The sequence below is a fragment of the Mauremys mutica genome, chromosome 2 (assembly GCF_020497125.1).
Source record: "Mauremys mutica isolate MM-2020 ecotype Southern chromosome 2, ASM2049712v1, whole genome shotgun sequence".
Taxonomy (NCBI): domain Eukaryota; kingdom Metazoa; phylum Chordata; order Testudines; family Geoemydidae; genus Mauremys; species Mauremys mutica.
In genome coordinates this window covers 63,562,276-63,590,018 of record NC_059073.1, presented here as the reverse complement: position 1 = coordinate 63,590,018, position 27,743 = coordinate 63,562,276, and the positions used below count along the sequence as shown (strand labels likewise).

General features: G+C 38.4%; 1 protein-coding gene across 1 annotated transcript in view; it reads right to left on the bottom strand.

Moving 5' to 3' along the window:
- Positions 1-335: 335 nt before the first annotated feature.
- Positions 336-27,743, bottom strand: part of MYBL1 (MYB proto-oncogene like 1) — a 36,646-nt gene continuing 9,238 nt past the window's right edge. The window contains exons 4-16 of the mRNA XM_045007667.1: positions 22,763-22,855; positions 20,442-20,662; positions 18,980-19,163; positions 18,227-18,301; positions 16,267-16,371; positions 12,596-12,829; positions 11,544-11,906; positions 10,869-11,011; positions 10,349-10,463; positions 6,425-6,541; positions 6,219-6,323; positions 4,455-4,634; positions 336-3,343 (exon numbers count right to left, since the gene is read on the bottom strand). Coding sequence (XP_044863602.1) covers positions 3,215-3,343; positions 4,455-4,634; positions 6,219-6,323; positions 6,425-6,541; positions 10,349-10,463; positions 10,869-11,011; positions 11,544-11,906; positions 12,596-12,829; positions 16,267-16,371; positions 18,227-18,301; positions 18,980-19,163; positions 20,442-20,662; positions 22,763-22,855 — 2,064 coding nt within the window. The 3' untranslated portion in view covers positions 336-3,214. The remainder of the gene's footprint in view (positions 3,344-4,454; positions 4,635-6,218; positions 6,324-6,424; positions 6,542-10,348; positions 10,464-10,868; positions 11,012-11,543; positions 11,907-12,595; positions 12,830-16,266; positions 16,372-18,226; positions 18,302-18,979; positions 19,164-20,441; positions 20,663-22,762; positions 22,856-27,743) is intronic.

Below are 27,743 nucleotides of genomic sequence, written 5' to 3'. Positions count from 1 at the left end.
ATAAGCAAAGATTACAGTATCCATAGAGACTTCACACCAGTTCCAACTGTTAAAAGTTAGAAGCATTATGCACTGCAATTTTTTTTTAAAAAAGACAATTAGAGGTTGCATCAGTGAAGCTTTTATTCTTTGTGAGTCCTAAACTAGATAGTTCTTACAGATTTTCCAATCTGCCAGTGAAGTTTGTCAGTTTCATGAACTCTCATTTGTGCCACAAATTTTATTCAGTAAATCACCCTTCATGTTAATTTAAAAAATCCTGCCGCACGCAGCCTCCCTCTTAGAAATTAATCGTTCATGTAACTAAAAAAAAAGTAGGGAATGCAATACCAAAATGAGTTTTCTTCTGAATATTAAGAGAGAAGCTAAAAATCAAGGTAATGGAAGCCACATTGCAACCTCTACTTGACAGTCACTATAACAAATCTATACCAAAAAGATGATCCCCACAGATATGTTTTCCCTTCTCCATACTGATAGCTGTGGAATTATTGCAGCATTTCACTCCCTTTGGATGCATACCTAAATATTATTAGACTCACAAAATGTGTAACTAGAACATTTACAATAAATAAACCACACAGACTAGTCTTATTTCTCATAAGAAACAAGAAGCTTTTCCAGTAACCTTGTACATAGATGCTTTATTTCTGCTGTTAATATGGGTCTGCATTATATGCAAGATTCTCTTACATGAAACAAAGTTTGTAGTACAACAACAAAAAAACTAAACTTAATCAAGGCATTTGTTGTATATTATACCAAAAACCTTAAAACAAAATGAATTATATATGTAGTCAGTTTTGTATGCATGTTTGGCTGCTGCATGTATAGTCTACTTATAAACTGAAAGAAATGCAAATGCACACAACATTCAAAAGGTGATAAAAAGATGCCTGACGTCAAAGATTAAAACCTTTTCACTAACGCAGCAAAGAAGCAGTTAACTAGATGATTCAACCAATACCAACTCAAATAAATACTACTTATCATAACTATGTCTAACCTTGGTTCTGGTGTCTTTGGTGCAACCATTTCTAAGACATCATCCAGGGGAAAATAAATCCAGTTCCTGGCATGAAAGGCTTACAAGAATCGCTCTACATATTATGCAACTTAATCGCCTTCATTAATTCATTTTGTGCCACAAATTGGATTCTCCTTGTGAAATCTACTGCTAGCAATGAACACACCAAAACCACCACTGCCAAGGGGTTCTAACTGGCTCCTCCCATTTGACATGAATGAGGAATAATCCTGGCACAGCTGCGATTTTCAGATCTCTTTTCTACAAGAATTTGTATTCCTTTTAATCTGATTGCTGAAACTTTTTAAGCCTACTACAGAATCTAGGCATTCAAACATTCAATATTTAAATGTTCCTTTAAAAATATTGGAACCCATGAGCTGTTTTTAAAAGTATTTTAATAACCACACAGATTGCTTTACACATACCACATACCAAGTGTTAAAATTAAGTAACAAAAAACAATTTTCTAAAAAGTCTTAGTATTATATGGTATAAATTCTGTGGTCTGAATTTTGCTACATCCTGCATAGTAATGGTTGATCTCATTAAGATAACTGGAGAACCTGCCATCATTTTTTTTTTTTTTTGGAAATTTTACATACAGTGCATATGATGCGCGCTCTTTCCATCTCTCATAGCAGCAAGCCGATTCTGCTATTATCTATAGCAGCACACCCAGGAGTGGAGAGGAAGAGTGTCTGAATTATAAATAGCTAAAGCTACAGTGTACAATTCTATTTACTTGTCAGTATTGTTGATAGCACACAATTATAATCTGCAAGAAATTAACTAGATAAAATCTCTACAACAAAAGCAAACCAAAACATTCCTTCAAAAAAAGACAAAATAAGTGCAAATACCTAAAATAGGCAACCGAAGCAACTGTTGTAACCTGTAGAGGTTTAAATAAGGACAAAGATTTTCATAAATAAAAATGTTCTCTTCACTCTTCAAATATTTAGTATAGTAAATATACAATGGTCAAACTTCTAAGTGCAGATATAAGACTGTTTTAACAACCAAGGTGCCAAGTTTTTTTTTTAAAATGAATTAAAAATTAATGTATTTTATTACATTAATAGGACTCAATAATAGGGTCACATAAAGGACCTCAGGCTTGCTCTTATTTATATAATTAATTAAAAACAAGTTATTGAAATACTTGTATTATAATAATAAAGGGATAGTTTATAACTACTTTGCCGACCAACATGATTTAAAGGGTATATAGTGCAATCCTTAGGTAGATGTAACATACAGTATAGATTTATATGCTTCACAGCCTGTAATGATGCAGCTATTCCATACTTCAAGGTTAAAATCTGTCCTTTACCACTTTAGCTGTTATAACAGGAAACAACGTTGGCTTCTAGACAACCTACATACACATAAATATCTACATTTAAGCTTTAAAATGAAAATAAATTATAAAAACAGACTCCTTTCCAATTTACAAAAGTTTCCTTGCTCCTACATACTGTACAATACATTCAACAATGGTCTCAGTTTCTGAGATTTTGAAGAAAATACTGATGTTTTACACTAATGAGAAACTTAATTCATCCCATTTGCCTACTATCTTATTTCTAGTACCATTCTCAAATAAATATATTTAACACTGTAGTTAATTTTATTGTTTTTGCAGCATACCAAAAACTAGTAGTGCAACTTTCTATCCTTCCTTTAGACTCCTTTCCATTGTGTTTCTTTATATGGTAGAAAAAAATTGCTACATAAGCAACTGAGCACTTAAGCAAAATCATTTTCATACAGCTATGTATGTTGCTTATTCAGAAATCAGAAGTACCTGTAAACCTACCCTACATTCAAAATGCATTAACTGGAGAGTGGCAATGTATGTTGTGAAGAATAAATGTGAAAAACTGGGCTTAAAAAAAGTGTATGTCAACACTTACTGCAATATTTTGGACTATTATTCTTTACACCCCGCTTTAGATTTTTTAAAAAAAATATTGAAAAAGTTAATTGCAGGTCTTTGTGCTATCCTTACTTGAAAAGGCAAAGCTTCATATGTCTGTTTTGTCAATTAAAAGGAGAAGTTTTCCTTTACAAGGTTGTCTCAAAAAAACCCGAAGACTTCATTCACATATATTTAACTGGAATCTCTTTCAATGTAGTGTTAATTGTAAGGGGAAGGGATGGTTTCGTCAGTTGCACTGGTCCTCACAGAATTAGAGCTCTTGAAGTGCTGCCGGAAGCTGTATATGTGCTCAGATATCGTCTTGCTTGTTCTGTCATGATAAGCTGATCTTCTGTTTTTCCATAAACAACTGCTTCCCACTCACAATTTGGCTATATATAAAAAAAACAGTTAAAAGGACATTTTATTTTTAAACAGCTGTATTTGAATACTTCAGCATTTAAATACAATCCTAATTCAGATATTCTTTTAAAAGCTATTTCCACACTAAATTTCACAAGTTTATGTAATCAAAATTCAAGTAATATCACATTTTATTGTCAGGGCCCATGTATTTTGCAATACTTGGTACATAAATTCTGTGACAAAGCTTACTGCTTTTTCAGCACACTAGCAGTGCCTATGTGCCAGGTTGAAAGTTCTAAGGTAACATAAGTAGTGAGAGGGGCTTTCTTTAATTGAAATATTCATTGTAATAATTGATGCTGTAATAGCTAATTCAATAAAACCCCTCTTTTAGAATGTTTTCCCATTTATTTTACTTTGAAGTTTCAAAAGACAGCAGAATGCAATATTGACAATGCACAGTAATTGCTGTTCAGAGGAAATGCAGAAAGTAGCTTTGGCAGCTGGGAAGGGTGTGGTGGCTGGACATTTTGGGATGAATGGGATATGGTGGTGGACATTGGGGCTATCAATATGGGGGGGAGGGGGAATCATTGATCCACTAGCCCACCCCCCAGAAAACCTGAGCACTGAAATTCAAGCATGGGTAGCAAATCTGTATAATGTCTCTGGATCAGGCCTGACTTGTGGTGGACCATTATAGAGCTAGCATAGGTAGTAGTGAGGAATTTACATGTCTTTACTGCCATGTAACCACAAACTAGAATCTGGCCCAAAGGAAATATGTGACTGCGCAGGAACACTTTTCAGAGAAATCTTAGCCATATAACATTACCAAGTGTTTCACTCCCAAAACAGACTGATTACTTAAATTCTGAAATTTAACTTATTTGAATAAAAAGAAATTTATTTAAAAATTGTCCAGAGTTCAGACATGGAGTAAGTTTTCATCACCGAATTACTAGCTTGAAAAACAGGAATCATAGAAACAGACCCAAACTAAATAATGGTGGCAAAAATATTGGCCAAGATTCCTATCAGTTATCAAAAAACTGAGGTACAAACTAAAAAATTATTAGAGACCATTTAACAGTTAAAATTGGTAATGAAATTAATAAAAATATCTTGAATCCAGACCTGAAGAGACTTTTCCATTTTGACATTTTTTGAAGTGCAAGAATTCAGTTTCTTTTTAATTACTGCATTTGTTTTGTTTGTTGAAGTTGTAGCCTGTTTCTCCAATGTCAGATTACATCTGCTGTCATGTATTTCCAGCAACGGTATCATTAGTAAAGATGTAGTATAGATATTTTCTGACTAATGGCAAAAAGACAGGAATGGGGAAGAGGAATAAAAGTTAATATTTAGTAAAACAACCTTTAACTGTTAATTCAAAAAAACCAAAATAGGAAAATAAAGCAACTATGTAGCAGGTAGAATCAATGAGTAAACATTTCTGAGAAAACTAGTGTCAATTCAGTATAAAGTACTAGACCAGGGGTTATCAACCTTTTTCTTTATGAGGCCCCCAATATGCTATAAAAACCTCCATAGTACAGCTGAGCCACAAGTGTTTTTCTGCATATAAAAGCCAGGGCCGATATTAGAGGTTAGCAGGGAGGGCAATAGCCCAGGGCCCCACGAAGCTAAGTTACTCAGGCTCTGGCTTCAGCCCTGGGTGGTGGGACTCAGGGATCCAGGCTGCAGTCCTGCATGGCAGAATTTTGGCTTTGTGCCCTGGGCTCCAGCGAGTCTCATGCCAGCCATGCTTGGTGGACCCCTGAAACCTGCTCCTGGCCCCCAGAGGGCCCTGAATCCCTGGTTGAGAACCACTGCACTAGACTATACTGGGATCCAAAATGTATTGGTAACAACTGAATTTAAACACAGCTGCTGCTGGCATGGCTCTGATGCTAATTCCTTGACCAGGGTGGACCAGTTTTTCTTCTCCCTTATGTTATACATTCATACTAAAGCTTCAATTATATTTTCTTAAAAATAAGTTATATAAAACTTGATAGCTTGGCATGGTTTTAGAAACAGTTATAAAATATAAATCTCTGTCCACACTAAGACAGCAAGTTATACTAGAAGCCTGCTACTAAAACACATGTTTAATACTGATCACCAGTTCTTTCTGTGATACTGAGGGAGACACTGGACTGATTGTTTCAAAAATTGGTTTAATATATTCTCCCAAATTATATTCAAAAGCAATACATTCACAAGCCAGTTTCATCATTGCCGTGCACCACTGGCCACAATTTTGGTATGCAAACTTTTACAGTACCATCAAACAGAAATAAAAGAAAACCACTGTGTAAGGAAATTCCCTTGATTGCTTACAAAAAAAACAAACAAAAAAACAAAACACAACTTTTTTTTAAATGCTGTGTTGAATTGCCAGCCATCTTTGCATCTTTCCTCCACAGCGGATCCTCCACGTACTTACTAAGATATTGAAATTCCTCATTTTTCCCCTTCATTTCAACGGTTGCCCATCCTATAATGACTGTACTACAGCCAACACCTTTCTTCTGAAGAATGGAACTGGACTGCTCATCACCATCCTTCCTTAAAACTGACTAAAAAGGCAAAATTTCCCCTGTCCCACTGCCATTAATGTCATCCAAGAATCCAGTGATCCAACAAGCAAAAGATCAACATTTGCAATACAATCCATACATTCCCAAAACCCATAATCCCACACACCATAGCATGGAGGCCAAGCAGGTACTGGAGACAACTACTTTTTAAATTGCTACAGGTTTACTCTTACTTGTCAATAGTAAGACCCCAAAGTGACTATTTACTAGCACTGATTAAAAAAAAAATGGGGAAATATTTGTTCCATTTTTCATCAAAATTTCTACCAGTTCTACTATTTATTAGTATACCAACCTGTACATCCAAAACATTCTCTTCTGTGAAGAGTTGGGCCCCAAGTTCTTCTTTTTCCCAAGAATCCAAGACCAATGATTTTCTGACCTTCTTGGCAGAAGTGTGCTGTGATCAACATTTTATAAAGAAAAAATTGAAGATTACATTTTAAGAGTTGCCATTTTTTGCTACCACTATTATAATAAAGTAACATACTGCACCATCACCTCTTGCTTGCAGCTTTTATAGACAGAGTCATCTTCCTCCTTAAGGAATATGTCTGTTCCAGTTTCCTCTTTTAAAACCTCTCGAATATCTTCTTCCAAGAAGGCAAGTGGTTGTGACTAATTTAAATGGGGGGGGGGAGGAAAGCCACAGAAAATTTATCAGTTGCTGGTTTTCACCACATTTTACATTCATTTTGGTTATTATAATAAGGAGGTATCATCTACTCCATGGGAAGTAGAAAGCCTCAGTAAAATCCACCAAGATATTAAGGAATACAAATTACTGCATTTGATAACTACAGTTCAGCATTTCAAGACTGAACAGATTTTAACAATGCTGTATAATTCCAAGTTATTTTTAGCCAGCTTGTTTTCTCATTAGGTATATAAACATATTTTAACTCTAAAGAGGGAAAGTTTACTTAAACTACATAACAGTTTGTGTTTATTAGCCAATAGAACTATGAATGATAACTTTATCCAATAAGAATCACATTGTTTGGAAGCACAAACCATTGTGCTACTTTTTGTAGGAGACATTTCAAACTGAACATGTACATTATTGAATTAAATTGTTCAGCTTTATTTTACACTTCCAAATTCAAATCCATCACACACACACACACAGGTGATGAAGCACCCCCTACAAATAGCACTATGGTTTATGCACTACAAAAATGTGATCCTTGTTGCGGAGAAATTCTTATTTACACCAATAATATATCTTTGCATAAGGCACTAAACTATAAAATACAGTGTATAATTTCACATACAGATGGTCCCTTTATGTACCAGCAGGGGGAGAGGATTCTACTAAGCCCAAAACTTTGGCTTTAAAAGCTAACATAGTAGTGGATAAAAGCAGGAGTGCTGAGCTACTATTTGCATTGTGAGGAGCAGAGGTTAGAATCTAGAGTGAGGGTAGCAAGGGTGGTGCCAATCCCGATGGCTGAATCTGAGCAGCCTTTAGTATTATAGTATGGGAACAAAGGAGCAGCCAAAATATAATGGATTGGAAAGGAAAGGGGTCAGATTTCACAAAATGTAAATCAACTAGGGCTGCCAAGCAATTAAAAAAATTGTGATGGTGTGATTAAAAAATCACAATGATTGTTCTATTAAACAATAGAATACTATGTATATAAATATTTTGGATGTTTTCCATGTTTTCAAATATATTGATTTCAATTACAACACAGAATATGAAATGTGCAGTTCTCACTTTATATTTATTTTTATTATATTTGCACTGTAAAAATAAAAGTATTTTTCAATTCACCTAATACAAGTACTGTAGTGCAATCTCTTTATCATGAAAGTTGAACTTCCAAATGTAGAGTTACGTACAAAAAAACTGCATTCAAAAATAAAAAATGTAAAATATTAGCGCCTGTAAGTCCACTCAGTCCTACTTCTCGTTCAGCCAATTGCTCAGACAAACAAGTTTGTTTGCATTTGCAGGAGATAATGCTGCCCACTTCTTGTTTATAAATGTCACCTGAAAGTAAGAACAGGCATTCACATAGCACTGCTGTAGCTGGCATTTCAAGATATTTACATGCCAGATATGCTAAACATTCGTATGTCCCTTCATGCTTCAACCACCATTCCAGAGGACGTGTCCATGCTGATGATGGGTCGATAACAATCCAAAGCAGTGCGAACAGACGCATGTTCATTTTTATCATCCGAGTCAGACGCCACCAGCAGAAGGTTGATTTTCTTTTTTGGTGGTTTGGGTTCTGTGGTTTCCACATCAGAGTGCTGCTCTTTTAAGACTTTTGGAAGCAAGCTCCACACTTCATCCCTCTCAGATTTTGGAAGGCACTTCAGATTCTTAAACCTTGGGTCGAGTGCAGTAGCTATCTTTTGACATCTCACTGGTGCCTCCTGTGCGTTGTGTGAAATCTGCAGCAAGTTTTCTTAAAATGAACAATGTGCTGAGTCATCACCAGAGACTACTATAACATGAAATATATGGCAGAATGCGAGTAAAATAGAGCCGGAGACACACAATTCTCCCCCGAGGAGTTCAGTCACAAATTTAATTAACGCATTTTTTTTAAAACGAGTGTCATCTTCATGGAAGCATGTCCTCTGGAATGGTGGCCAAAGCATGAAGGGGCATATGAATGTTTAGCATATCTGGCACATAAATACCTTGTAAAACTGGCTACAAAAGTGCCATGTAAACTTCTGTTCTTACTTTCAGGTGACACTGTAAATAAGAAATGGGCAGTGCTATCTCCCATAAATGTAAACAAACTTGTTCCTCTTAGCGATTGGCTAAACAAGAAGTAGAACTGAGTGGACTTGTAGGCTCGAAAGTTTAATTGTTTTGTTTTTGAGTGCAGTTACGTAACAAAAAAAAAAATCTACATTTGTAATTTGTGCCTTCAGGATAAAGAGACTGCACTATGGTACTTGTATTAGGTGAATTGAAAAATATTTATTTTATCATTTTTACAGTGCAAATATTTGTAATAAAAAGATAAAGTGTGCACTGTACACTTTGTATTGTGTTGTAATTGAAATCAATATATTTGAAAATGTAGATAAACATCCAAAATATTTAATACATTTCAATTGGTATTCTATTGTTTAACAGTATGATTAAAACTGCGATTTTTTTGAGTTAATCATGTGAGTTAACTGCAATTAATTGACAGCCCTAAAATCAACTAAATTCAGAAGATTCCTGTGCACCAGCAAGCAATTCAGCAGGAAGAGGCAAAGCTAAAATGAGCAGACTTAGTTTGAGCATAAGTGTAAAGCTATAATATGGTCACAATGGCAAAGAAGTTACCCACAAAAGCCAGAAGAATCAAAGCAAACACACTGATGTTTTATATAAAGATATGTGACTCAGTTGTACATTTCATGAAAGCTCCCTTTTCCCAGAATACTCCAGATTTTATTTTAAGAACATACAACTAAGGATGAAAGACACTCCACTTCTAAATATTAATCACCACCAAAAAATATTTATTGAGAGCACCATAGTGCAGTGATAGACTATGCTTGGGTCAGAGAGCAGAACCTTAAGGACCAAATTCAGTCTCGGTGTGAAGGGCCTGAATTACCACTGACTAGAAATTGCACCAGTTTAGCCAGGACTAACTTGGTTTTTAAGTGTCAAAAAGTGACAGTCACCCACACTTTCATCTGCACCAGCTCAGAAAGTCTCCATTGTCTTACCCTCTGGCCCAGAAAACATGGTTTGATTCAAAAATAAAGACAGCAATCAAAATATTTTTAGATCATGGCATTACCACATGCATAATTTCAAGCTATAGTGATTCAAGAAAACAAAGAAAATGCTTAAGTCTACCCTTGTTGGTATTCTTAGGACTTGTCTTCACTACTGCACTGTAGCGGCACTGACGTAGTGCAGCTTATGAAGATGCTCTACATCAAAAGGAAAGCACACTCCCGTCAACATAATTACTACACCTCAACGAGAGGCAGAAGCTATGTCAACGGGAGAGCGTCTCCCACTGACATAGCACAGTGTAGACTCCACTCAGGGGGGTGGTTTTTTCACATCCCTGAGTGACATAAGATATCTCTACTTAAGCGATAGTCTAGACAAGCCCTTAGAGGATATAAATTGAATGAGCGTGGGATCTGAATCTTTTACCCTCTGGAGATGGTCCCTTCAAAAAAAATGATTGGAGCATACTGGTAGGGCAGAAAGGGGAAGCCTGCACTGTTGCTGCCCCATGCCGTAACTGTCCTGTGGATAAACAGAAGACTATCTTCCAGCATTGGAAAGTGCTACACCTTCCAACGACACTAATAATTTTACTAACTTTTTTAAAATGTTCACATTAAGGCTCACTTTGTAAGTCAGTATTTTGTACAGTGAGGGCATTCAGACTCACTTAAGAGAAACATTAACAAACAGGCAAAGAGATCACATACCACAATTTTGAGAGGGCCATATTTTTTCTCCTGAGCAGCTAGAGCATTCTTAAAAGGAGTTGGAGTCCTTGGTGTGGTACCCAGTAAAGATCTTCTAATTGTTGGCGTTCTAAAACTATCCAAGCAGAGAAAAATGTTCATATGTATTTTAACATTTCATGATTCCTGATAGAGTTAAACATATATGACAAATTCATCAAAATTAGATATTCTGTTTACTTCTTTACACAATGGAATACATAGACACACAAAAATCAATCAAGAAATACATCACTGTGCATTTGCCCCAAGTACATCTGAACTAATTTTCATTTAGTACAATATTAAAAAGATTAAGGGAAAATTAAAATTAAAGTCACTTCTTGGGAAATCAAAGAAAAACAAGGCTGATCTATGTTTGCATGCAAATATTTAAACTTCCTTTTAAAAATATTAATAGTTGCATATACAGCTAAATTGGCTTTGCATAGTCTCAGAATCTTGCTTTTATTTCAACATCTGATCTTTAATGTCAACCTACCCTGCATTTTCCTTTTGGTCTTTTGGTGTCATTTCCTTGTGGAGAGGAGTTGTAATAAGGACTTTCTGCCCACAGATTGGAGTAGATGTAAATGCAGGATTTTCAAGGTTAAATTGTTCATTTCCGGAGCATGTGTTGAAAAACTAAAAGAAAAACTAAGCCAACTTACAAAACATGAACTCTTAAATTATACTGAGCAATAAAAAAAACAATTTCCCACGTGATTTCAATTGAAAATCTCTAACAACTTGTTTGAAAAGTTATATGCCTCTATCCCCACAATATGAGCTGAATTTACTGGAGAAACCTCAATCTGAATTTTCTTTAAAAAAAAAAAATTAAAAACAAAATTTCACAGAATGTGGCAAGGCCCTGTAGCTACACAGTCAAATCTGAAGAACCTCCAGTATGTGCAAGAAGAAAACTGAAGCCCAGTTGTCAAGCTGCAGTAGAGATCAGTCCCAGAAAGGAAATCAGGTAACCAATTTCATCATTTTTAAAAGAACCCGTTTCTTCCATATTAAAGCTCTCCCTTAAATTCGGCCAATCCTTTAACACATTCTAAGCTGTTTCCTAATACATTCAATTAAGGTACAAGGTATTATTCAAAAAATCCCATAATTTGTGTCGATTCATTGCAATCCTAGCTTTCTAGCTGCATTAAAAAATTCATACCTGCGATGGGGAAAAGGGTAGTGTTTTTACAGGTGTTTGTTTTAGTGCAACATTGACAGCATCATTATATGACCCGTCATTCAGCTCATTGACTGGCGACTGTCCAACTCGCAATCTTTTTTTCTTCCTTAGGATAGCTGGTGGAGTGCTGAACTTGGCTATGGAAGGAGATGTTGAAAGAATCTCTTCTTCTCCACTGCTACAACTATTTTTTTTGCCATCAAGAACAACACTGACATTAAACTGGCACTCCATAGCCCCTTCATTGTGTTGAATCCTCAGTGTTACTGGAGCAGGTTTGACAGGGGAATTAGCAGCCTCAGAAAGGTCAAAGCTGGTGACATCGCTCCATGCTACTGGATCCTACAATGTAAGAATACAAGACACTCAGGCTTGGACATAAGCAAAAATTTAGCTAAAATGTGAGTATCTGAAATGTTCCAAGTGGAAGTTGTAGATCGCAAAGTTCCTGTCTGGAATATTTCAAGTCAGCAACAGTTTCTCTTATTATATTGCATTCTATATATGAGCTTTCAAAACCAATTATAATTCACTGCAAGCATTCAGAGAAGTTATATATTGAGAATTAATTCTCACATTTTAAAAGCTACAAAAATATATTCATCACTCACCCCAATCATACACAATCTAATTTAGGCATACATTTACAGTCCAGAGAGAAGTAGCTTGATACAATTAAGATTGGTTGTTTGGTTATAACAACCAGCTACCCCAGCTTCTGGCATTTCAGTAAAAAATGTCAATGTAACTCAGTTATATCAAGCTTGTAACTAAGGCATTACACTCTGGATTAAATATTTCCCCTACCTCTCTTACACAACCAGATAATTTTATATATAGTTTGTTTTCAGTACAATTCACTCATGACTTCCAATAAAGCAAAGCAATCAACAGTAGTGAAACTATACCTATCGGTACTGTATGAAGTAATTTCAAACATTTTACATATGTACTTTGAAAATATGAACATACCCAAATATAAATGGATTGCATCTTTATTGAAAACTAGAGAATCACACATCCCAACTTACAGATTCAATAAGCTCTAGTGTCTCTGCAAATTCTGGAATGGTCTGTAGAGATGACAACACTGCATTCGCCTCCACAGCTAGGTACTTGGTGGGTGAATTCTGCTGTGCAGATGTGCCCTGGGCCTCATCCATACTGTAAAACTCACTTGTTTGTTCCTCAAGGCTATTTAGAGTATTAGACATGCTATCTTCCATGATGAAGCTTCCAGACCAGCTAGAGAAACTTCCAGTTTGCTAGTAGTACAATAGAAATGTGTTGACGTTTTATTCAAATTAGAAATAGAAAATAAATCAGAAACATGATTTTGGGACAAGTTTCATAAACATACTATTATGGACACATTGTATAGTAATATTTTGTTTCAGAATGAACTTTTACCATTCTCCAGTGGATGTACTCTACAACAGTCTTATTCAGCTCAATGATCTCCCTACCTTTCCCCAGCCAACTTACTTTTTGAAGTAATGCAATTACATTATTTCCCTTAAATTTACAGGACACATTCAACATTCCCCTTCTCTTACATTTATTCCTTTGTCCTCTACTCATTACTATGATTGAAATTCTATTTCATATATATTTATATATGGTTCCCTATTGCTCACGTTGAAAGTCACTGGTGATGTAAGCTTCCCCACTCTCCTGAACATTAAGACATTATCGATGTCATCTACATAATAGTTCAAAGGCACATTTTCAGGTTAAAATATTTCATTCTTAAAAATTTTCTATTTTAAAGTTGACTTTACTCTTTACTGATTATGCTATTTTGTTTCATTACTGACTAATAAAGTGATGTTATTTTGTTTATAGACTAATTCATTTCCAGCTTCTCATGCACCATTATAACACAATGCGTATGAAGAGATATTGGAATTATCATACTGGATTGGACCAGAGTCCATCTAGTCCAGTATCCTATCTCTGACAGTTGCCAGTACATGTCTGAGGAGGAAAGAGGAAGAATCCCACAGTAGGCAGATGTGGGACAGTCTGCTGTTACCCCCTGGACCTCAAAGATAGCTATCATCAGGGTCTCCATTAGAGGTTTCATATTCCTTCCAAAATTCATCATTAAATGACAACTCTGGATATTTGATATCCACATTAGCATCCATTCCCTTTTCCAAACTTGCTAATTTCTTGGCACCAACATCATCCTGTGGCAACAAGCTCTATAGTCAAAATAAGTGTTGTGTGAAAAAAGTATTTTCTTATGAGTTTTGAATTTACCACCTTTTAATTTCATATAATGTCCCCTTGTTCTTGTGTGGACACAGAGAACAGAAGTTCCTGATCTACCTTTATATATGCCATTCATTATTTTGCATACTTGCATCATGTCCCCTCCCTCTTATCTGTCTCCTTTCTAAGGTAAACAATCCCCAACTTTTAAATCTCTTTTCACGATAGTGTTTCCAGGCCCTTGATCATTCTCGTTACTCTTCTCTTTTCACCTCCAATGTGCATTACTATGCATTTATTGACTCTGAATTTCATATGTAATTGTGTTGCCACTCACGTAGATTGTTTCAGTCTTTCCTGAAGTTCCTCACAGTCCTCGCTGGTCCTGACTAACTTAAATAACTTTGTCTCCTGCAAATTTTGCTGCTTCACTACTCACTCCCCCTTTATAGATCATTAAAGTCTGCATGGCAGGTGAAAGTATTTTTTAAAATAAATATCCCTTTATGAACCCTGTGGTGTTTCGGATTGTATATACAGGTAGGAACTGCAGAGGACACTAACGTTCTACTGGACCACAGGTAGGGCCCTACCAAATTCACAGCTATGAAAAACGTGTCACGGACTGTGAAAACTGGTCTCACCTGTGAAATCTAGTCTTTTGTATACTTTTACTCTATACCAGGAGTCTCAAAGTCCTGGCCCACGGGCCATCTGCAGCCTGAGAACCGCCGCAATGTGGACCGCAGGGCTCCAACAATTTTGGGGTCGGGTCTCTCCTTTGGCCCCACCTGCCGCCCCGGGCGCTCTTCTCCCCCTCCCCCCCACGCATCCCCCAGGTGATTTAAAATGTCCCAGGGCCCCACCCACCACTGGCAGCACAGCAGAGCTGAGCAGCTTCCTGCGCACTCGCTCCACGTGGCTGCTGGCCCCTCTCTGTGGCCCCGGGGCAGGGCAGGACTGTGCCTCCGTGCGCTGCCCCCACCCTGAGCGCTCCTGCAGCCAATGGGAAGCTGTGGTGGCATTGCCTGGGGGCAGCAGTGTGTGGAGGCCCCCCGCCCTGCCCCAGAGCCCTAGGTAAGCGCCACACCCCGTGACCCCCTCCAAGAGTCTGCACCCCCACCCCCTCCCCACATACTCCCTCCCACCACCACCAAACTCCCTCCCAGAGCCTGCACCCTGCATCCCAATCCCCTACCCCAAACCTCCTCCCAGAGCCGTAGGCATGTGGGGAGCGGAGTTTGGGGTGGGGGGGAAGCAGGTTCTGGGCGGCATGAATGACATTATTGGCCCATTGGGAGGATTCGAGGACTGGCACTAGCCTTAAGATAAATTGAGTTTGAGACCCCTGCTCTATACTACACAGATTTCATGTGGGAGACCAGCGTTTCTCAAACTGGGGGTCCTGACCCAGAAAGGGGTTGCGCGGGGGAGATCACAGTATTGCCACCCTTACATCTGCACTGCCTTCAGTGCTGGGTGGCCAAAGACCAGCAGCAGCACAGATTTAAGGATGACAATACCATACTATCCCAGCCTTACTTCTGTGTTGCTGCCGTCAGAGCTGGATGGCTAGAAAGTGGCAACTGCTGGCTGAGGGCCCAGCTCTGAAGGCAGCAGTTCAGAAGTAAGGGTGACAGTATCATACCAAGCTATCCTTACTTCTGCAGTGCACTGCATTCAGAGCTGGGCTTCTGGCCAGAAGCCACTGCTCTCCAGCCGCCCAGCTCTGAATGTAGCACTGCCACTAGCAGCAGCACAGAAGTAAGGGTGGTAATACCGCAAACCCACTCCCCTACAATCCTCTTTTGTGTCAGGACCGCTAGTTACAACACCATGAAATTTCAGATTTAAATATCTGAAATCATGAAATTTACAATTTTAAAAATCCTATGACCATGAAATTAACCAAAACAGACCATGAATTTGGTAGTGCTCTAACCATAGGTCTCCTTTGCTATCTTTTCTGAGAGTCAATGGTAGAAAAATCAGATATAGCAAAATATTGAAAAACATTTTTCATTATCCATGTTGATCAACTAAATGGCTTATCTATGGAAATAAGTACTTTCAATTCCGGCTGTTCTTAAACCAACAAAATTTTGCAGCCCTTATTCACATGGTTACCCCTTCGAAAGTAACACAATTACTCAGTACATGAAGTGTTGCTGGAGTGGATCTCAAATAAGGGCTGAGTGAAACCAGTAGCAGGTGAAATTACCATTCTAAAAGTCATCTTTCTCTCTAGGATTACGAAAAAAAGCACTTGACTATACTACAGTATTTACCTCAAGTTAAAAAACACCATGTTAAAAGAAAAATAATGTACATTCCCCAAATTAAAGTCCTACACATACACCAAGTTTGATCAGTTTTGGAAGAGCATATTAAAGCTATTATAGAATTACTAGCATCCATTAACGAACTGCTGATCAATCTTGGTGTAAAGCCAATGCACATATTTATACAAATGCACAGTCCTTACAGATGATACTCGCTTTCTTCTGATTTCATTCTCAGCTGACATAAGGAGCAACTCAAGTTCCTTTATTTTCTTTTCTTTATCAGGATCATCATCAACAAATGGATGCTGAAAGGGGTATTAGAAAACAGGATAGAAGCTGTTAATATAACAGAATAAATGTAAGGCTTCCCTTTACTAGCTAGACTTCTACTTTCTTACATCCTGCACATGCTGGGAGCAGAACTATGTAAGCTACAAAGCCATGCTTGACAACCATTTTAGAATAAGGTTGTCAACTTCAGTGCCCAGCACAGACAGATGTGTCTGATTCTCAACCCTATGCATGCAGAAATCATGCTAGCTCTAATTAGTTTTAGTACTGTTTGTGAACATTCAGCATGCTATACTAGGCTTCTGTGACAAATTCCCCAGTTCTAGCTCTAGTGGAAGTACCCGGGGAAACAGAAGTATAGAGCACACTCCAGATGACCACCTGCATTTTAAGCACCTGTGTGACTAACCCTACTCAAAATAGATCTGCATGACATGGGTTTCAAACACTGACAGTTGCTAATGTTGTCTACACTAGTGCTCCCACCAGTGGAAGTGGACTGATTGTAACAAAAACAGGGAAGTTTTTTGAGAAATAAGTATAGCTTAGACAAGTTTTTAAAATCATGGTTAATATGGTTCTGCAGGAATTAAATTGTAAATGATAAGTTTCAAATATAGTTACTAAGTCAGAGTTTAAGAAGTGTCTTAAAAGGCGGCAGCATTTTTAATCTCTCTCTCTCTTTTATATCTATCTATCTAGATATCGAGAGAGAGAGAGAGAGAGAGTGTAATATCGTGAGTGGGTTAACAGTGTGGCCTGCTTCTTTCAAGGCTATCCTAGGCCATTCAATCATGATTTGCATCCACACCGAGGGTGGCAGGAAGGAGGAATGGACAATTTTATTTAAAGATGAACGACATAGCAAAAATCACAGTTAAGTTAAAGGTGTTCTTCACAGAAATCCATGCCTATCTAACTGTGAGAGGAGCATGCCGTACAAAAAAGTTAGTTTATTTAGCTTAGTTTTTCCAAATGTATGCATTTTCTGCCATTTCCTAGTCCACTAACAATATCCCAGAATACCATCTCACAAACAGAAGGCTCCTTGCAGCGCACAATATTTATGATGGTACCGAGTGTATCATGAGCATTTCACAAAGGAAGTAAGTTAATTCAAACGTATTTCTGCTCTGAATACCAATACATCCAACATAAAACTTTTGGTTTTGCTATGCAGTTCACCTCAATGCTTCAATATTTGTGAAGATTGACAAAGGTTTGGATTACCCAGAAGAGGTGAGAAAAAATATATGAATAAAATAAGATGACTGATTTATTTACTGCATGGGCTTAACACATTTTAGATGAATCTTTCAGTTGCTTAGGTCTACAGTAATACATGTGCTGCACACATAAAAAGCAAAACACAGCCTTTGGCTAAATTTAATGGGAGCTATGCACATAGTCAGGGACAGAAGTTAGACCAAAGGATTTAATTAGTAGCAGATCTGAATTAGTTGATCACATTTTCATATATCAGAAATAAACACAGGCATCCTCTGATGAGCAGCTGCAGCCTGCACTTGAAGGGGATGGGGACTCCTTTCATTTCTCAGTACAGTACTATGATCCTGTAAAGTTGCAACAGCTTTTTTAAGAAAAAGGGCACAAATACAATCTTAGGAGCCAATCCTGCAACTGGATCTATGCAGGAAGACCCCTGCTCCTGTACAGCGTCCCCTTAAGCCAATAGGGTTCTGCATGGCGACAGATTTAGCTGAACGGTCAAGGCCTTCAATTAAAAAAATGTGATGACTTCCAACTTTAAAAATAAACAATAGAATCCTTGTGTTATCAGGCTAAGAAATGAGACAGAATAAGTCAAACTCTAACCTCATTTCATTTACAATAGCCAATGAAAATTACCTGAATCAAGTTTGAAGAAGTTGAAACATGTTCTATACAGCTGCCTTCTGATGACACATACTGGTAACCTGGAATCTAAAAGAATTCAAAAAATTATCTTTGCACATTATAAAAGAACAACTTTAGAGACTGATTCAAATTTTAGAAAATAGTATAGTTTTAATTAGAGAGTTTAGAAAACTTAAATTACTAGACAGCTGAAAACTGACATATTAAATGATCTTTTATTTTACAGATTGTCTATTTTCAAACTTGATAAATAATTTTGAAACTGGAATAAATTGCTAAACTATGTAGCCTGATTTTAGCTTGAGTAGAAGACTAAAATGTGACTGCAGTGCAAATTTCAAAGCGACATTCAGTTGAAAAAAATGTTTTAAACATCTTACTAATACTTGCTACAATTTAAAATCCAGTCTGAGTTTCTACTTTGAAGTACTTTTTCAGCGTGAAAACAAAAATGAAGGAAGACATTTGCACTTTCAAGCTTTTAGAATTGCAGGGTTTGACTGGGGAACACTGCTAGGAAATTTTATTTAGAAAACAACTACCCTACTGAATTTAAAACATACCATGGAAACAGTTCTAATAGTACTAGGTTTTTATGTTTTCTTTTACAAAACATAATTTAGGTCAAAATTAAGTCGACAGGTGGCCTCTTCAGAGACCAACTTATATTTTATAATATGCCAACAGTATAGAAGAAATATACAGTGCAATGAATGAATTTTTGTATGTACATTTAAAACTTACTTGTGCCTGAACAGGTATGTAAAACTGATTCTGGGTTTGTAGGTGTTCTACAGTGGCACAAGGTTTGTGTTGAAGTTTTGATGAACAAGGCTGTTCAGTCTTGATTCCATCTTGTAAATATCCTTCCTGTTCCACTTTTCTTCGCATAGTGGAATTCCAATGATTTTTTATTGAATTGTCTGTCCTAAAACAAAGTCATATAGTAGGAAGATATGGAAACCAAATTATTTCAGGAATAAATTTTTAATTAGGTAGATTACACAATTTACCACATTGCAAACTTCATAAATTACACCGATCATTTTTATTTTTTTTAAACTTATCACATACATTTCACCACTTCTCTAACTGGTGAGGAACATCTTTTTCTTGACTGGATACCTCAACAGCTGGATATGCTATATGACCATACTGTTTTCACCTCTAGCTTTATCAAATATAAAGTTGTTAAAAAAAACCCCACCATTTAATTCCTGCAGAACTTTGCACAATTACTTTTGGATCTAGAATTTCTTTAAAAATAAATTAAAATCACCCACAAATTCATTAAAGACCTTCTCAGCTAACTACCACATATGGAGGCCAAATTCTTGCACCACTACTCAAGATGAATACCCTGCTCTTCAGTCCTACTGAAGTTCATTAGACTACTTGCAGAGTAAGAGTAAGGATTTAAATTTAAAAAGGGAGAGCATCTACAGATTTTTGGAGAATTTATTTCAAAACTTGTAACAAATTGACAGTTAGAAAGCTCTTTACTCACACTGTTGAGCAGTTACATAAGAAGTCCCACTGACTTCAACTGAGCTACTCATACAATTTGTCACAAGTTAGCTAACCTGTGGATAAAAGTAAATAAAAAAACTAGAAAGATTAGAAATTGCACTTCAATGTTTAAAACACTCATTACAGTAAGCTTGCCCAAGATCTTTTTCAAAGTTTGTTTAGGATTGGGTGTTTTGGGGGCATGTGTCTTCAGTGAAAAGCCAAAATGTACCCCCATCACATTTAACCACATTTTTGGATATCAGAATACACACATATTCTAGTAACATTTTGCCCTGCAATGTCCTTAAAAACAGATGGAAAAAATCAGGATGTGATGAGTATTGTATTTATTAGTAAAACAGTTAACAGTGTTGGCATTTGAACAATATAAATGAAGGAAGTTCACATTACTCCAGATGTTAATGTTTTTGTGGGTCTGGCAACAAACAAGAAAACATTGCTTAATCATGAGTTTGATCTTTAACTAGAAGACATAAGCTTTGGGGGTTTTTTAAGCAGAACTTAAATTTTGGCAAACACCACAAAAGTCCATAGGAAGACAATTAGGTTTCCATGGATTTTTTAATTTGTTTACATTTAGATTCCATGCAACTATTGTAATGGTATTTTGGAAAGACCTTGTAACGACTGGCTTTCATACTCTTACATTTAATACAAAAACGTTGAAAAGCACCTTCCAGGAAGTAGTTTTGCAATTTCAGCCCATCTGTTTCCCAAACGCTTGTGAGCTTCATAGATTATTCTGTCCTCTTCTTCTGTCCATGAAGATTTCTTTACCTCAGGATTGAGGTGGTTATGCCATCTCTCTCTGCACTGCTTGCCTATTCTCCCTTTTAGGTGTTTTGCAATTAAAGACCAGCGTTTTGGACCATACTTCTGAACTAATTCAATAACCTGGAACACAAATCAAACAGCAGCAATGATAGACAATTTAGTATGTTTGAAAAATTAGATTTGAAATCCTATTAAAGAGCATTTGTGAAATTAACATCTCAAAAGATGAATAATAAAACTGATTTCTTAAAAAAAAAGTTAAGTTAAGGATTAGAGAAGGCCTATAGAGACAAACAGTCATGGTGCTTTCAGAAGTCATTGGCAGGAATCCTGGTTTCAGAATTATGTATAAACTCCTGCTTCAAAAGTTAAAGAAGACTATGTTGTGAAGGTAATATTAGCTGTAGAAAAATATATGCTGACCAAGTTAGATTTCTGCCAACTGATGCACTGGTGCTGGGAAATACTTAAATTACTTGATTAAATGATGAAAGGCCTAGACAACAGGACCCTGAGAGAAAATTGAAAAAAAAATGGTTTGTTTAGTCTGGAGAAGAAAAGACTCCAGGAGGGGTCATAACAGTTTTCAAGTATATAAATGGTTGTTCCATGGAAGAGGAAAGTAACTTCTTCACATTAACATCCGAGGATAGGACAAGAAGCAATGAGCTTAAATTGCAGCAAGGGCGGTTTAGGTTGGACTTAAGGAAAAACTTAATGTCAGGGTAGTTAAGCACTGGAATAAATTGCTTAGAGAGGTTGTGGAATCTCCGTCATTGGAGGGAGGAAGGGGGGACCACCACCAGCTTCAGCCCCATGCACCGCTCCCGGCTTGCGGGGGGACACCACCACCAGCTTCAGCCCGCACGCCGCTCCTGGCTTTTGAGGGGAGGGGGGAGAAAGAGGACACCGCCACCAGCTTCAGCCATGTATGCCATTCCTGGCTTCAGCACTGGGGCTTGCGGCACCAGGTTTCAGCTGTGGGGCTCCGCGGCCCCCTTGAAAGGGCTCGCGGGCCCACAGGGGGCTGCAGCCCCCTGGTTGAGAACCACTGGTCTAGATAATACTTCTAGAGGTCTCTTCCAGTCCTACAATTCTAAAATTCTATACTTCTTATAAAGAAGTGTATGTGCACGCTGCTTGTTTTACATATTACTAATGAAAGGTCTTGTCTGTTTTTCCTGGAAGCCTATATGTAACTGAAGAACTGAGATCACCACCAAATGAGATATTAAGTAAAGCCCTATGAGGAGGGGATGATTTTTTATTTCAACTGTTTAAAAACGGTATTTTTTTCTTTTTGAACACTTATGGGTTTTAAACAGTTTGAATAAAAATTGTTTCCACTCTCACTCAGGTTTCACTTGTTTGGTATCTGTTATGTCAGTCCTCTTAGTTTTCTGTTTTCACAGAAAACAGACAAGATGTGAATTAATACTATATTAATACTATATGTGACAGGCAGAAAAAGGGAAGGGTTTTGTTTTCATTATTTTTTTAAAGTCTTATAAGTGTCTTTCACAAGAGCATACAAATCCATTTTCCCCCATCAGGGCAGGTCACCGGTTAAGTCTGGTGGTCTTGGGGAGCACAAGGTGTAAGACAGGCCAGGTTATGGCCTATGAATGTCAGTTCCAAACACAGAGGGCTCCTTCTACTCAATGAGTTAGAGAAGCTGTTCAACTAGCATGGGGAAATGATAAACTCCTGAGCAGGCCTCACATTTTATGTCATCCAGGGCAGTGGCATATACCCAGCGTAACATAGTGAACTAGCTAGTATGTACAAAAACAAAGAGGAGTCCTTGTAGCACCTTAGACTCTAACAAATGTATTTGGGCATAAGCTTTCGTGGGCTAAAACCCACTTCATCAGACGCCTGGAGTGAAAAATACAGCAGGCAGGTATATATATTACAGCACATGAAGAGATGGGAGTTGCCTTACCAAGTGCGAGGACAGTGTTAACGGGGCCAATTCAATCAAGGTGGAAGTTTCCTATTCCCAACAGTTGACAAGAAGGGGTGAATATCAACAGAGGGAAAATTACTTTTTGTAGTGCTAATGAGGCCAATTCAATCTAGTATGTGTCATCTGGGATCTGAGAATCCAACAAAACCATAGTAATTGGGGTAGGGAGGAGACAACACAGAAAGAAGTCTTGATATGCTTTTGCTACAGTCAAAAAATAACCAAGCACAATGTGAAATAGGTTCCATTACCCTCTGATCCTCTTCTTTAGTCCAGGGACCTTTAATCAATTCTGGGTTTAGAACCTTCTGCCAGCGATGCTGGCACTGAAAATCCGAACGATTCTGAAACAGTTTTAAAAAACAACTTTGCTAAAGATTATGTTTATAGACAGTTTTCCAGACCATTTTCGTAACAAACAGCAATAGTTTTGACTAATGCCAAATGTAAAACTAAATAATGAACTATAGCTGATTAGCATTACACAGGTTATTCCAAAGTGGAAAAGATTCAATCACTGAGCTTCCTAGCCACTATTATAGTTGAGCTCTTTCCATTATGAAAAAGTTACTTACTCATTCTGTACTTGTTCTTCAAGATCTGGATGCAGATATGTATTATACTCAATATGTTGCTGCCTTGTGCACAAAAAGCCAGAGACTTTTTTTTTTTACTACAACAGTAAACCATTAGAGCACTGCACGTGCGCTTTATGTCCTCATGGCCCCTCCCAAGGCCACAAAGGCAGTACCCAAATGCTTTGTCTTGACCAAAAAATGAGCTGCATTCTGGTCAGGCTTAGCTAGCACATGGTAACTACACTCTGCCACTTTTTTGGTCAAGGCAAAGCTAAAGAGTTTAACAGACTGACTACAAAACCCTTTCAAATTCAGTGCCAATAACCTGTCACAGAACGGCAGATTTCTGTAGAGGTCATATCCACAGAACACCCTTGCCTGCCTGCCTACAAACAAACAAACAAACTCACTCTTGCCCACAATTACTATTTGACTTTGGGAATGGATGCTTGATCCTTCCCTATATTTTTCCCAGGCTGGTTGGGGGGGGGGTTCCCCATAACTGATCCCCCACTGCCACATAGCAGCTTAAATAACTTCTCTTTTCAGCAGTTAGGCTGATTTCCTTTGATGCTACCAAAAGCGAGTCTTCGGGGGCACCCACCCAGCTACTGAGGTGAGATTAGACCTCAAACCAGGCACACTCCCATAAAGACTTTAAAAACACAAATAACCCCAAGTTTAAGAGTTAGAATCACATTGGTCTATAATTGATCCTGTCCTTGCCTTTAAAAAAAAAAAGTTAGCCACCACACCTTTATCAATCTCGTCAGCTTTGGCTCATTTCCTTCTCCCTACAAGTAGGTTTTTGGAACTTCGTAGGTTGGGGTAAGTTACTGTATTTCCTCCCTTTCCCTCTAAGGTCCTAAAGTCATTTTGTATGTTGAAAACAATTTACAAGCATTAACTAATTAGACTTCTGCAATGCAACTGCACACCATTAAGTTTGGTGATACTCTAACCTATTTTAAATCAAGCATCTTTGAGAAAATACAAGAAACACCCCTACTTGCACTCTCACACACAATCTCCACCAGAAAAGGTTAGTCTCGGATGGAGGAGGAGGAGGAAGGAAGAGAAAAGCCAAAAGTTTTTAGACCTGCATGCCTAAAGGTAGTCCCCTAACATCTATAATTAGCCACCTGTATATAAGGAGACTTAGATTCAGAAGCACTAAGGTTTCACAAACGCTATTGAAGCCAGCATGAGCTGCAGGTGTTCAGCAGCTTTGAAAACTTCTGTCCACTTTCATTCACAATTTAAAAAAAAAAAATTCACAACAGTCTAAATGGCAAAGTATTGAATTTCATGGAGGTTGCATGGAATGAATTTTGTAACTAAATTTAATCCTTGAAATTGACTAACATTACTTGTAAAATTTATTCTGTCCTTGAAATTGACTAGTGAAGGCAGTTGTTTCTGTTAAAAACTGTTGTAGACATTTATCTTTTAAAAGAATATTTAAAAAAGATCATGGTTTGAGGCATTTCCATGATTTCCATGCCTTCTGAAGTTCTGATTTACCCGGGGCCTTATTCTGTCAGCTGCTGTAAACACACTTAAAAAACGTATTACCTTGTATCTAGTCATTACCTAAGTTAAAGACCTAAGATGGAATTCATCACCAAGATAGCAGCACTGAAAGCAATGACTATCTATACCATCACCTGTTAAGGTGACTTTCATGATTGCTGTAGGCTGCCAAAGGGCACCTGACATCCCTCTCTGCCCTCTCTCCAACCCCAAGATAAGAACACAAAACATATGAACGGCTACACTGGGACAGACCAATGGTCCATCTAGCCCAGTATCCTGTCTTCTGACAGCGACCAATGCCAGGTGCTTCAGATGGAATGAACAGAACAGGTAATCAAGTGATCCATCCCCTCGCCCATTCCCAGCTTCTGACAAAACAGAGGCTGGGACACTTCAGAGCATGGTTTTGCATCCCTGCCCAACCTGGTTAATAGCAACTGATGTACCGATCCTCCATGAATTTACCTAGTTCTTTTTTGAACCCTGTTATAGTCTTGGTCTTCATAACATCCTCTGGCAAAGAATTCCACAGGTTGACTCTCACTTGTGTGAAGAAATACTTCCTTTTGTTTGCTTTAAACCTGCTGCCTATTAATTTAATTTGGTGACCTCTAGTTCTTGTGTTATGAGTAAATAACACTTCCTTATTTACCTTCTTCACACCAGTTATGATTTTTATAGACCTCTATCATTTTCTTTTCCAAGATGAAAAGTCCCAGTCTTATTAATCTCTCCTGATACAAAAGCTGTTCTATACTCCTAATAATTTTTGTTGCCATGTTCTGTACCTTTTCCAATTCCAATATATCTTTTTTCATATGGAGTGACCAGATTTGCATGCAGTATTCAAGATGTGGGCATAGCATGGATTTTTATAGAGAGAGTATGATATTTTCTGTCTTATTATTTATCCCAGAGGTGGGCAAACTACAATCCGTGGGCCGCATCCAGCCCGCCAGCCATTTTAATCCGGCCCTCAAGCTCCCACTGGGGAGCAGGGTCTGGGGCTTGCCCCACTCCGGTGCTCCAGCTGGGAAACAGGGTCGGAGGCCACTCCTAGTGGCTCCAGGAAGCAGCGGCATGTCCCCCCTCCAGCTCCCACGCATAGGTGCAGCCAGGGGACTCCACTCTGCACACTGCTCCCACCCCAAGCGCCGCCCCCGCAGCTCCCATTGGCCAGGAACAGCAGCCAATAGGAACTGCAGAGGCGGTGCCTACAGATGATGCAGCATGCAGCAGACCCACCTGGTTGCGCTTCTGCATAGGAGCCAGAGGGTGGGGGGACATGCCGCTGCTTCCAGGAGCTACTTGAGATAAGCACTGCCCAAAGCCTGCACCCATGAGCCTCCTCCAACACCCCAACCCTGATCGGCCCTCCAAACCCCTCAGTCCCAGCCTGGAGCACCCTCTTGCACCCCAAACCCCTCATCCTCAGCCCCACCCCAGAGCCTGCACCCCCAGCCCCCTGTGCCCCAATCCCCCTCCCATCCTCCAAACCCCTCAGTCCCAGCTTGGAGCATCCTCCTACAGCCCAGACCCCTCATCCCCAGCCTGCACCCTCACCCCCCCAATCCAGCCCAGAGCCCCCTCCCACACCCTGAACTCATTTCTAGCCCCACCCTGAAGCCTGCACCCACAGCCAGAGTCCTCACACCCTCCAACACCAATTTTGTAAGTATTCATGGCCCAACCTACAATTTCTATACCCAGATGTGTCCCTCGGGCCAAAAAGTTTGTCCACCCCAATCTATCCCTTTCTTAAGGATTCCCAACATTCTGTTCGCTTTTTTAACTGCCGTTACACATTCAGCCAATGTTTTTGGAGAACTATCCACAATGACTCCAAGATCTCTTTCTTGAGTGGTAACAGCTAATTTAGACCCCATCATTTTATATGTATAGTTGGGATTATGTTTTCCAATGTGCATTGAATTTCATCTGCCATTCTGTTGCCAAGTCACCCAGTTTTGTGAGATCCCTTTGTAACTCTTCACAGTCTGCTTTGGACTTAACTATCTTGGGTAGTTTTGTATCACCTGCAAATGTTGCCACCTCACTGTTTACCCCTTTTTCCAGATCATTTATGAATATGTTGAACAGTACTGGTCCCAGCACAGACCCCTGGGGGACACCTCTCCATTCTGAAAACTGACCATCTATTCCTACCCTTTGTTTCCTATCTTTTAACCAGTTGCTGATGCAGGAGAGGACCTTTCCTCTTATCCCTTTACAGCTTACTTTGCTTAAGAGCCTTTGGTGAGGGACCTTGTCAAAGGCTTTCTGAAATCTAAGTACGCTATATCCACTGGATCCCCCTTGTCCACATGCTTTATGGCACCCTCTAAGAATTCTAGTAGATTGGGGAGGCACAATTTCCCTTTACAAAAACCACGTTGGCTCTTCCCCAACAAATCGTGTTCATCTATGTGTCTGATAATTCTGTTCTTTACTACAGTTTCAACCTACCGAAGTTCGGCTTACTGGCCTGTAATAGCCGGTATCGCCTCTGGAGCCTTTTTAAAAAATTGGTGTCACATTAGCTATTCTCCAGTCATCTGGTACAGAAGCTGATTTAAATGATAGGTTATATACCACAGTTAGTAGTTCTACAATTTCACATCTGAGTTCCTTCAGAATTGTCGGATGAATACCATCTGGTTCTGGTGACTTATTACTGTTTAATTTATCAATTTGTTCCAAAACCTCCTCTAACGACACCTCAATCTGGGACAATTCCTCAGATTTGTCACCTAAAAAGAAAGGCTCAGGTTGGGGAATCTCCCTCACATCCTCAGCTGTGAAGACCGATGCAAAGAATTCATGTAGTTTTTCTGCAATTACCTTATCTTGAGTGCTTCTTTAGCATCTCGATCCTCTAATGGCTCCACCAGTTGTTTAGTAGGCTTCCTGCTTCTGATGTAAATTTTTTTTTTTCTTTGCACTGTTACTTTCCAAGTCCTTGGCTAGGTGTTCTTCAAATTCTTTTTGGCCTTCCTAATTATAATTTTACACTTCCACTTTTTAAAGATGCCCTTTTGCCTCTAACTGCTTCTTATACTTGGTTGTTTAGCCATGGTAGCACTTTTTTTGGTCCTCTTACTATGTTTTTTAGTTTGGG